The sequence below is a fragment of the Lynx rufus genome, unplaced genomic scaffold (assembly GCF_022079265.1).
Source record: "Lynx rufus isolate CCGP_SWC_20201006 ecotype Redwood Valley unplaced genomic scaffold, mLynRuf1.p SCAF_12, whole genome shotgun sequence".
Classification (NCBI taxonomy): domain Eukaryota; kingdom Metazoa; phylum Chordata; class Mammalia; order Carnivora; family Felidae; genus Lynx; species Lynx rufus.
In genome coordinates, this window is record NW_025814826.1 from 23,246,393 (window position 1) to 23,258,946 (window position 12,554).

At 36.8% G+C, this 12,554-nt stretch overlaps 1 protein-coding gene across 7 annotated transcripts in view; it reads right to left on the minus strand.

Moving 5' to 3' along the window:
* EYA1 (EYA transcriptional coactivator and phosphatase 1) overlaps positions 1–3,141 on the minus strand; it is a 163,692-nt gene extending 160,551 nt beyond the window's left edge. For 3 of the 7 annotated variants that reach the window (XM_047073760.1, XM_047073759.1, XM_047073755.1), the window contains exons 1-2: positions 3,098–3,141; positions 1,437–1,564 (exon numbers count right to left, since the gene is read on the minus strand). In XM_047073760.1, the coding sequence (XP_046929716.1) occupies positions 1,437–1,560 (124 nt within the window). In that variant the 5' untranslated portion in view covers positions 1,561–1,564; positions 3,098–3,141. Of the gene's footprint in view, positions 1–1,436; positions 1,565–3,097 lie in introns of those variants that run through there. The other 4 variants (XM_047073753.1, XM_047073752.1, XM_047073761.1 and 1 more) reach the window with 2 other exon arrangements.
* Positions 3,142–12,554: the final 9,413 nt, after the last annotated feature.

A 12,554-nucleotide genomic window follows, 5' to 3' on the forward strand; every position in this document is an offset into this window, starting at 1 on the left:
TTTTTATTTGCTCTACGAAACCTACTTCAATACCAGAATTGCTTTCCTAAAAATAATTTCAGTGTCTTTTTGATTGCCTGTCAAAATGGGAAGAGTTTGAGGTGAAGAGCCAACTTCATTCAGAGGTTTCTTTTCTTTATTTTATTTATTTATTTTTTGCTAGATCAGCGGAGTTTCTACTTTTGACAGTGACCATTTTTCAGCAATGCTGGTAACGAACGTATTTACTCAAAAAGCAAAATACAGACTATTTACACATTAAAAATCACCACTGTCGGTATAGAAATGAAGGTATCTAATATCAGAATCAATTCACTTTATATGTTTTCTAGGATCAGAAATGTCCTAACATTCCTAGTTTTAAAAGGCTTCACCAATACGTGCTGGAATACTGCACCAAACAAACAATTATATGGCATTTAGTTTTGTTTATTTTTAAGAACTGTGATAAAAGATCACCATGGCGATTGGGAAATGATGGTTAAGGGTGTTGTTTATGGATGGATGGAATTCTAACATGGATAATTCACTGAACTTCTAGTGAAACTTATGCTGTAAGTTCATTAAGGTCCTGAGGCTTAGTAAGGAATAAGCAAAAATATCGTGTGTGAAGCAGCAATTTTTCAACAGGCTAAAGTAGAAATAAATACAATATGTAACACATACTTGCATATGTTACAGTTTTAAAATTATACATAATACCGAAATAAATGTGCAGAACAGCTCACAATGCACACGGATAGCTTTACTTGTTTAGACTGAGGAATCTATGGACTAAAGTAGGTGTTTACATAAAATTTACATAAATATTAATATGTATTAATTTACAAAATAATTGTAACACAACTATTCAGGTATACTATCTAATCCTGAAGACAATAAATTTCATGTAGCTCCCAAATAAGGTTGTATATTTGTAAACAAGGGTGCTTTTTGTTTTGTTTTGTTATTTGCTTATATCTCAATGGTCAGAGACGCAAGAACATTAGGCACACAATTTTACCGGTATTTACAAACAATCCAGTCCAATGTTACGTTGAAACCCATTTTGTTATATTTAGTATCAAAAGGGAAAGGAAGTAATTCCAAATTCTCATTGCTCAGAGAACAAAACAATGCAAATACTATACTCTGAAGAGTCATCATCAAGAAGCTTAAAAAACACTCAAAGGTTAAAAACGTTACGCACCCATCCATATACGTGTGTGTCCATTTATGCCAAATAGAACCAGTCTGTTAATGTTACAATAATTTAGTACTGTGCAGCTCCTAACTGAAGGATGAATACTGATTCACACGTCAAACGACCCAAATGGGAACTAGAACAGTAGTTTCATGGGTTTGACAACTGAAATCATAACCCCCTTGTATATAACAAAGTATACGCTGACGAAGAAACAAGGTGCAAAGCAAATAGCGAGAAGGCAGACACTCACCTTCGGTGCCATTAGGAGTCATGGAATTACTATCTCTATGAGAGTTATCGAGTTTGGGACCACTGGGGGATTCACTACTACCACTCAGACGGCTATGCGGGCTGGTTAGATCCTGCATTTCCATAGACCTAAAGACAAGAAGCCTTCCGTGTGACAGATGTACCAAATTCATAACACTAGTATTTAATGCGCTAACGACTTGACACCTTTGAAACACATTCACACAAAAGTCCCATTGTATCTGTTTTCTTAGACTCCAAACAGTTCACCTTACATTTTACCTTCAGTCATGCTTTCCCAACATGTGGTGCTCAAAGGTGTCCTTGGCCTTACCTAGCTAACCAAGTATTCACATGGAGCTTTGAAAAATCTTTTTTTCTTACACAGCTCATCAAATCACAGTGAGACCATTACGTCAAGTTTAATTTCCAAAGGAAAAAAAAATGCAGTCATGCTTTTCTTTTTAAATTGAAAAAACAGAGGCGTTATTTCTGTAAAAGACAAATATGTAAACAGGTATAAAAGGACGAAGCGTCACTGTCTATGGAATCTGTTTCATAAATTAGCACCAGTACTCCCTTATAATTTACCACCCAATTGTAATTTAATGGGTCTCCAAACCAAATAAAACACTTGAGGCCCATAGTGCAGTGACAGGGAAAGAGATAGTCCTGATGCATGTGTTTACTCTGGCAAACTGCTTAATTGTTCCTCTGTTTCCCTTGAAACAAATGCAGCATTAAAACATTATGATGTCGGCTCACTTGTTTGCTTTGTGGATTACATACAGCGTGCCCAATTGAAAAGGGATAAGGCCAACATACAGTGAGTCCCTGGGAGCATTAGCGCTTGGAATACCTCAGCTGTCACTTATTCAGGGAAATAACAATTCTACCTCAATGCTGCACTTTTGCATTTTTACCATATAAAAGGTTAAATACTCCCCCCCCCCGCCCCCAAGTTCTTAGACTCAGTAGCTGCTGATTTTATAAAATGATGGTAAAGCCGCCACTCACGTTCACAATTGCAGAGCTATCCGTGTATATTTAATATTCTATTCATGGAGAGGAGGGGGGCTTATTTAAAGCGACTAAAACCACACCTAGATACCCTTCTGTTTTCTGACAGCCAATTTTTTTAAAAAAAATCTAAGGCCCATTCCCTTTATTTTAAACCTATGTATTTTTCTTAAAAAAAAAAAGGGGGGGTGTTAATGTTCCATTGACGTGAAGACTTTTCCTCCCCCCCACCAGGTTAATAAAAGCTAGTTATTTTACTCTAGAGGTTGCATTTAGACTGACTGTAACTAGTTTTTAAAGCAGCTTAATATGAACCCTGTAACTTCTAAAGTGAGTTTTTACTTCCCCAATCTTCTAAATCAAACTAGAAATGGCTTACAATCCAACTTTTCTCTCCTAATTCACATTACACATTCACAGTTTACCTAACACCAGAAACTATAGCCCATAATCATTTTCAAACCCAGGCTCCTATTCCCTTTCTACATACTTAAAATTTTTTTTACAAGCGCGCACACACACAAATTGTGAAGTAATTTCCAACAGAGGCTGTTGCTATTAATAGAAATAATTAAGAAATACTAGACAAAAATAGATATGGGTCACAGAAAGGTAATCTCTAAAAATGTCAAATATCCTTACCTGCAACTTGAGGAAACAGCAACATCTGAACTGGTTTGAGATGTTTGCACCTGTGATCGGGGGTAAGAAATTAGAAGCTGTTGTTACTCTGCTTCAGTGTCAGCTCTTAATTATACAGAGCACATGGCTGAGAACGACAATGCTCTCTTTTAACCAAAAGAGAAAAAGGAGGATACTGCAGCAGTGAAAGGCATATTGTCTTGAAGTTGAGGTCTCCACTGTTGTTTCCTCCTGCAGGTCTACCCTCCTCCTCCCCTTGTCAAGGGGGAAGGCAGCCAAATGACGGGATAGTGATTCATCACTGGCCTATGACAGCTGCAAACGGGATTACCCCTCCCCCAATCAACATGCAAAGCAGCCTTGCCCAGGCAGCTTGGAAAAGGTGCTTGGAGAAAAATAGCTATTAGCAAAATGAGTGTGTTTCACAGCAGTTCAAGAATTAACCCTCCAGCACCCTCGGAAGATCTTCCATTCTCTGCTATCACCAGCTGAAACAGAGTTCCCGCCCACCCCTGACTCCTGACAGTTTCTCCTCCTTACCATGGTGGTTTCTCCTATATTTACTATTCGTCATGTAGCATTTACTGAAACAGCTTCTGGGCAACTTTCAGGCAATGCTGAAAAATGTCACTCTAAATGGCAAAGGCAAGTTTTCATACCCCACAATCACATCACTGAGTGACGTGTGCTCATGCACTCATGCAAATTTGAAACTCAGTGACTGCTTACGCACCATCGCCTGCTAAAACAGAAAAAGCAGTCAGCTCTCCGTTTAATTTGCTGTCGTTTCAACCAAGAGGACAGAGAGCTTAATCATCAGTTCAATGTCCCTGGGAGCCAGCATTTTGGTGCCTTTTGTCTCCAGATGAACCAACTAACTTAGGCTCACAGGCAGGCTCTGCCAGCTACTACTCTTCCTCCAGAGGCAGCGCAAACCGCCAGCAGGTGATAAGCTCAGGTGAGGGCGGGCTGCTGGTTTACAAGCTCAGACTAACGCCTCGCAGGAGAGAGCATTCTGGAAAACACTTAAAATGACTCGGAATTCCAAATCTTTGATGTGCATTTTCATTCAACCTGAACTGACATCAATTAGGGCTACAGAACAAAGATGAGAACTGAAGCATCTCAAATGGCATTAAAGTGATCCAAGCAAATTTCTGCCATTGAGTCCGGTTATTTTCTAATTATGATTTATGAAATTGAGGAATTCTACCTTTTTGGCACGAAGAGTGCACTGTTGAAGTCTAGATCCCTTGGTGTAACATTATGTGAAATTTCTAGGTATGTGTTTCTAGAATACATGCAGGATGAAAATCATTAACAGACGCCTGAGTAGTAAGTGAAAATTTAATTTTAATTCCTGCAGATATATCATTTTGTGATAGCAGGCGGCTGCAATTTTTGTTAACGTTCTCACGTAAGATTAAATGTTTTCCTCTAGAAACTGCAGCAATCTACGAGGATAAATTTTTTTTCCTTTTTTTCCCCCTGCTTTTATACACCTGGAATAAATTATAGGTGAGAACTAGCTTAGTTTTAAGAACTCTCTTGGCCTAATTGTGGGAAAGAGTATGTAAAACACACTTTCTGTTAAATGTTAAAATACATTCCTATTTTAACATTGGCTAGATAGTATAATCCTGGAAATATAATTTTGGTTTCATTGTATACTTTGAAAGTTTGATTATCCTTATATTTGTGGTTGAACCTATCATTAAATTGCAAAGTCAAACTTAAAAATGCACTTCAACATAAGAATTTTTCGACCACGTTTTCTCACTGAAAAAAAATGCATTTGCACTTTTTTTTAAGGCTGCCCTGACTCAGTCTCTACTGTACTTTCATATACTACAATTTTTGAAATCCCATATCCATGATCTTCATTTCATTAAGTATACTTCAGATATATTCTTTTGTGTCTCAAGGATTATTTAAACCATGTGTTGTGTGTTACTGTATTTAAAAATGACTCTTTAATCAAAATAACTTTAAAACAACTAATCCTCACTTAGGCTGGTCAGCTGAATCCACATCGTGGTCCAGGAAAAATAAATCTACTCTCAAGAATGCGAATGCAGACAACAATTAGACACAGATGTGAGCAAAATTAGTTACAGTTTACAAAATGCTACACTTCACATGCTTTTAGTTTTTTATGTGTAGTACAAGATTACAGGCCAGTAAGGAAACATGCTCTTATAATGACTTATCTAAAAAGAACACCTATTTCTGATTGGTGTTGATTTTCTCTTATGTTTGACAATATCGCTGGAAGTTTCTGTGTTTTCAAGGTCCAAGAGCATAATGTGTTTCAAAAATCATTCATTAGGCAGATTTCCACTCAAAAGAGAAAAAAAAAATTATTTCATGGTTTTCAGGAAAATGCTGTTAGGCATTCAGTAAGCTCATATTTTCTGCTTCATATCCATAAACTTAATACGTTTCTTGTCTTCTTCTAATCTGGTATTTTTAATTCAAATGTTCCTACGAGTACAAAAATATTTCCCCTAACATTACAAAGAGTCATCTTATATTACAATGAAGTCACTTCACTCTAATGCTTTTTAAAACTCTTTGTATAGAACACCCACAGCAGCCTACATACTGAGAGTTGCAGAAATACAAAGAGGAAAAAAGATAGCAGAACGTCGTAGAATTTAAATTCAAGAATCCTAAACTAGTAACTTTGACTTCTGATTAGTTAATGAGGTCTTTTAAGTTTGCCTTTTTTCTAATTAAATTTATAATTCTTCACAGATGTAACTTTTGTTGATGTTCAATTTGTCTCTCTCATTTTGTTAAACCTCACATAGTACTTCGCCAATCCATTGAATAGCCACATTAAATCTGTTAATACCATGCTCTTCAACCCCAGAAATTATTTCCAGAAGGCAAACTTGCTTTGAGAGATCATCAAACAAGACTTAAGGTACACATTTTATCACATTTTCCCTACCACAGAGCTCAGGACGCAGAGCAAAATTCATGACTTTTGCACTGTTTATTATACTTTGCTAAATTACAAATCAAAAGCATCTGACAGAAGATCATGTATGAAGCCAAAAAGTTAATAATGTTCTGTGAAAAGTAAACTGTAAATGGAAAGGGGTTCTAAATCTCAGCAGCACAGAGCAAATAAAATGTAGGTACTTGTCTCAATTATGGGTTTTCCATAGGCTTTTTTGCTTGCTAGAAGCAATTTTTATAAAATGGCTATAATTTAAAACTTTTTTTTTTCCCCCAAAAACTAAAAAGACATTTTCAAAGTGAAAGTACTGAACTTATCTAAATAAATAGACTTGGCAGGCAGGCTGCTTTTGCCCACCCGCCCCCCCCCCAGATCAACCTGAGTACTTCCAAATTTGAAAGACAATGGCAATTTTCTAATCAGAATGTATTTTATAAGAAGGAGACTTAGGCATAGATCTGCTTTTTCATCAGAGTATATTCTTGCTAAAATCTCCCTCAATCAATATTTCTAACTCTGGTGTCAATGCTGTGATAAAAATCTAAACGTAAAATCAAAATGAACTCCTTGGAAGACGAAGATGTCTTTTAAATGTTAACACTTATTTCCTTCTTTATCAAAGACTCCATAAAATGAATGCTCCAATGCTGTTACTGAACTTAATGTAGTAGGCTGTATTCCTCTTTGACATACCTCGTTTGAAGAAAATGACAACATTGAGTCCCCGTGAAAACAAAAACAAGTGTTTAAATGACACTGATGCCACCATAGTTTTAAAAGATTGATTTCAAAATGAGCACTCATTGAAAATGTTGAATGAAATGCCTTTGCTATCTGATTAAATGGAAGAGAGGGTTTTATTCTCACTGCAAGTCTTTTTTTTCCTCTTCCCAGTGTATTCTTATAATAGGAATTTTCACATTCAAATGGAAATTTTCTTTTGAGAAAATCATTTATCATGTGTACGAAACTCACACAGCAGCTGACTTCCTTTTGGCACTCTAAAACTGAACAGTGGCTCAATCAGGCTTCTCTGTCTGTCACCACGAAGAATTTTCAGGATTGAAAACCCATGGCTGTTTGTTCATTTACTGAACACTCTGGGCCTTAGGAGAACTCAAGCAAGCAAGAAAGTCAAATATCAAATATTTGACAATGCAGGACTATTCATGTATGCATGTGCTCAAACCCCAAACGGTGGGCGAAAACACTCACAGAAGCCTAAAATAAAAGCTACTTTGAAAGACGCATAAACAAAACAAAACAAAAAACAATCCCAACTCTATAAAACTACACTTTGTGCTTAACTACCAACTTTTTGTACCCTTGTCTTTTTAAGAAATGCAACATGAAAAAACACTTGTCTAAATTCAATGGCAGGTCTGAATTTACTGAATTCTTGCAAAAGCTAGACTTAAATGTGTTCAAAAACTCCTCCCAAGAAATATAAGCCCATGAGTCATTAGTAATATAGTGATTTTGAATGACAAATACTTTAAATGGTAATTCAAAAGTTGAAGAATCTTCTTTTAAGTTTCAAGGTCCATTCCAGTCATCTAAAGCGTCAATAAGCGAAAAGTATATTAATTTAGCAAATGTTTATTATTTCACCTTTAGAAGACGAGCCTGTTTCATATAACGTGGGGGAAATTTGTTTATTGAAGCGAAAGGGTTTCCTTCCTTAAAAAGTGGGCTCAATTTATTTTTGTTATCTGTTGTGCTTTCAAAATGTGAATTCTTCCCTCATTTTCTCATATCAACCTAAGGTGTGGAGGCAAAGTTAATCTGTGTTGCAATGGAGATTACGCATAGGTATTTATCGCTTTGTTCCATATCGCTCAAGAATATTTGAGGTTTGTGCAGCAATTCAGGAGAGATAATGAAGTAATCTCCCTGCAAGAATACAGCCGTGTACTCTATTTCCATAGATCACAACCACAGTAATTGCTAACAATTAATTTGTAATTGTCTTCTCTTAATGATGCCAGTCGCGGAGCTAACAGGGGGGTTAAGAATTCTACTTTTGTGATGGAACCCTGTGGCTCATAAAATCCCAGGTCCAAAGTGTCATAATCTTGCCCGTGCCCTCATGTTTTTAGTTTAAAACAAATCCAAACAATTACTCACGGCGCTCCTGGTATCTTGGGCTTTGCCCACAGGACAGCTGTTGTCAGTCCCTACAATTTTTCAAACCGTCAGCTTGTACTTACAGCGCTTACATCTGCTGCGTCCACCAGTTTTTAACGTGCTCCTTCGAACGTTCTGGTTTAGCAGACCTCCATTCCTTGGGTAGGTTTGCTCCCGGGGAAGGACGCGTGCGGGCTTTTAGGCGCTCCCAGCGGAGCCCCGCGCTGCTGGAAGCGGGGCGCCTCTGCAGGGGAAAGCCCGGCCGCGGGGACGGCCGCCTGGCCGCTGCTGCAGGCTCGGGCTGCCGAGCGACTGAGCGAGAACGCTTTCCCCAGCAAGAAAACCGCCACAGTGGACGGCAACAGGAAGGCTTAAAGTCGGAAGTGGCACTGGAGAGTTTCTACCTCGCCCCAAACTCGGAGCCATCAGCTCCCACCGATCTGTTTAGGAGCCGCTGCGAGCCCTGCGCTCTTTCCCCACCAAACAGCGGCGGCAGATAGCATCTGAGAACCCTAGACAAAGAAACGGCACAATCTCATCCCTCGATTTGTTTGCGCAGCCTTGTAGGTCTGCCCGTGGAGCCTCGGGGCTTTTTTTTTTTGTTTTTGCAACGCAAACCACAGCTATTCTCTTGTTCTAACCTTATTGGTTTAAATGCAACAATTGAGAGGAGCACTGCTCCGTCTGACTCAACCTTGCTGCTTAAAAAAAAAAAAAAAAATTTATTATGTAAATGAACGCGCCCCACGCTATCTGAATAAACAGCTGTGTGAGAATAAGTTCTCGGAGACACTGTCGACACACATCTCCTGCTCCAGCAGCTACCAATTACGAGCTTTGGGGAGTAGTTACACGTTATCTTTTATACTTTTCCAAAACTTTTTTCAGGCCCTGAAACTTGGGGAATCAATACTTTGCAATTCCCCCCCCCCCCCAGTGCAACAACTAACGGGTCTGGGAAAATTTAGAAAAAAGAATTAGAATGGCAACTTATGTATTAAGTACGTAGAGGGAGAAAACAAGCAAACGTGTAAACTATTATCAGTTTAACAATGAAAGCCTGAATGATGATTCTGCAGTGATTTCTAGAGGGGCAAGGGTTACATGAGCAATTGGGGGGGGGGTATGAACCTGATAATATTTCGGTGTTGATATTTGAAAATCATTTTTGGGAAAAGATTGATTTCATCTAGAACTCTCTTTACATTTTGTTCTTTTAAAAAATTCTAACTAAACTCAGTATCTACGCATGATAATCCGCAACACTTATCTGGAGAGTTGAGCTCTCCACTATTATGACTAAATTGCAACTTCAGTTTAAGATATTTACTTCCTTTCGTGTTTTAGACAAATAAAGGACTTCAGTTATTAGATCGGTGATAACCGTTACACTGATTTCAAATATTTAAAGGAGGTATCACTTATGTGCCTATTCTATATTTTTGTCTTTTCCTTCCCCCCCCCCCCCACCAGCTCTCTACGGTAGTTCAAATACAAATGTTTATTTTGGTACTACTCACGCATCATAACCAATTCTGTACTCTAAAGTAAAATCTTTATACCCACTGGATTTTCTTTAAAACTGTTTTGTCATCACCGATAATAAATACTCTTCTGCGTATTTGGTCTTTTATTAACAGTAAAAAGCACCTTTTTAAAAAGTTTCCTGCTTTGCTATGAAAGAACATTTTTAAAATCACAGCAAATTCTTAAATGATTTCATGATACATTTCCAGATCATCAACTAATAAAACAGATACAGTCTTACCTTTGCTTTGCTAATTTGTACACGAAAGCACCATTCTGATGCAACCACAACAAAAAGCTTCTAAGGAACAAAATTCAGTATGGACTATCTCCCTTACTGCCCCCTGAAAGGATGCCAATCGAAATTCCTCAGAAAGGAACGCTTTGTCAAACCTAAGAGGCAGCTTAAACTGCAAACTCACCTAGGATTTCATTTTGTGTGGTGCCAGCAAGGAATCATGGGCTAGTCGTCTGCCATATTTGGGAAGCTAGGTCAAAAAGCAGTTGATGGCTATTGGATCTGTTCATATATGCAGCAGAAATAGAATTACATTACCACCTACAGCACTTTCTCAAACCAGAAGTGTCAGTTACTCAATATACTAAAGTATAGATGCAGAAAATAAAACACAGCACATGATGGAGGTTTCTAGTGCTGTGAAATAAAATGTAATGTTACATTAATTCAATCTATGATGTCAAGCACCCACATAGTAACTGCTTTTGCGATCATATTTATTTCTAAGGTTCACCAAATAAAAATCTGAGGTGCTGGTTGGAGAATTCAACCTTGTTTGAAACTTTACATTCAGCTATTGTACCCCTGCTTCCCATAGTTGAAAAATTATCCTAGATGTAAAAGGGTAAAATATTAGTTTTCTGATCCATGGGAGATTATATTTGCAAATCCAGAAGACACAAACTAAATGAAGTCAGAACATCAGGAATATCATGTAAAGTATCTGACTTTTACATATAAATTACTTGCCTATATTATAATCAAATTTATCATATTACATTAGTTTTTATATTGAAATTCAATTATTCTTATTTATATAACTAACCAAACATGATACCATTAAAGAAATGATGCATGTAATTATGAAGAAAATTATGAAAAGCATGATGAAGGTAATATGACCACTAATATGACACAGGTCATGCTTCATAATTATGTAACAAAGAGCTTAGTCATTGGCTAAAAGAAATATCCGTGTGCAGATATACCAATTTTAAATGGTTTCCTTTTCCTAAAGCAAAATTAGGTGGATTAAAAACAATCACATGCTTATCCATAGATTTGTGTCTGGTTACTACTTCTGAATATCAAGTATGCAATAACAACCATACAACTTACACCAAAAATAAGTTATTCTCTGATAAATAGCCAATATGTAAGCCATTACTAATAAGATCCAGTTTGTAGTATACTGTTGACTTCCTATTTCTAAATTTTCACTAACTATAATTATATAACCTATCCATATACTTTAAGGATGTAGGTGTCCCCTAAAAAGAGTCATACACGTTACAAATTAGAAACATTTGCTGAAAATTTGCCATTAGTAAATAGTAGAGGTAATAGCAGAAAGCATTATTTTCTGAGATTTCCTGAAGAAATTTCAACACAAAAACAAATGAATAGGAGTAAAGAAATTCTAACATGCCTTTTTCCCATTAAAACAAAAAATAAGTATATCATTTTATTTGGAAAAGAAAAACACTTGTAATAGGCAACTGTAACAAAGTGTTTGAGTACCCTCAATGAGACAATGTCTTTCACATGCTGTCTCTCCAAACAGGTTTTATCTTCTAGAACAAGCTGTTGCCTAGACGCATACCTGGTTATAGGCAAGTCTGTAATTTTGAGAGAAGTTGTTACTGCTTCCCAATTAACAGAATTTTAAATAAAGCCATGGTTCCAAAAATAAACAAATGACCCCAATTAAAAAAAAAAATAAAAAGACTAGGGCAGTTATAAGGAATTCGTTAGAACAATCGAAAAGGTAACTGAACTTTTCTGAAACTACACGAGTAAGCAGTTAATTAATCAAATTAAATATAACAAATGAACAGAGAAAACGAATGAATGAAGACAAGTATTCCTTTCCTCTTTCCATTCCCGTAACAACAATAAAGATCTTGAGTAATTGTGAAGTTTCCAATAAGAGAGGTATTCAGCAGTTGTTTTTCCTTTATTTGTGTTTACCTTTTAATAATTTTAGAATTAAGGATGCACGCTATTCACTATCAACCATCTGTTGTCTCCGTTTCTACTATTCTTAGCAGATTATTTCTCAACAATGATGGTATAGTAAGTTGTGAAAACATCATTAGCATTTAAAGACCAATGCTTTCTCTTCAAAAGTAAAATCCTGGTTATTATTTCTTCCACATTAGTAAAATCAAGTATATCTGATCAATAAAATCAACATTTTGTGATTCAGACTGTTTAAAGTGGAATGGCAGAGTATTCTAAAAGATTGTACTTCTGGTCCCTTTGCTTCCAAATAACTCTCCTTTCTCGTGGCCCATGTCATGGCATTACATTCCTGGCTTTTTTATGGAACCATTGGAACAATGTCTGGATGGCTGGCGTTACGATCCTTGCTGGCATTTGGAGTGGTCACTTTCATGACCTCCTCTTTCCCTACTGGCACGAGACCTACAATGAGGGCCCTGCTCCCAGTAGCCTTGTGCTGAAACACGACCAAGTAAAACATCCTCTATTTATTTTAAGAATGATATTAAATCCGCCAAACTGAATGTCAACCAGTATTTTGCTAAATGTTTTCCATTCAAACTCCAACATGAATAGCTTTTAACAGTAAATTT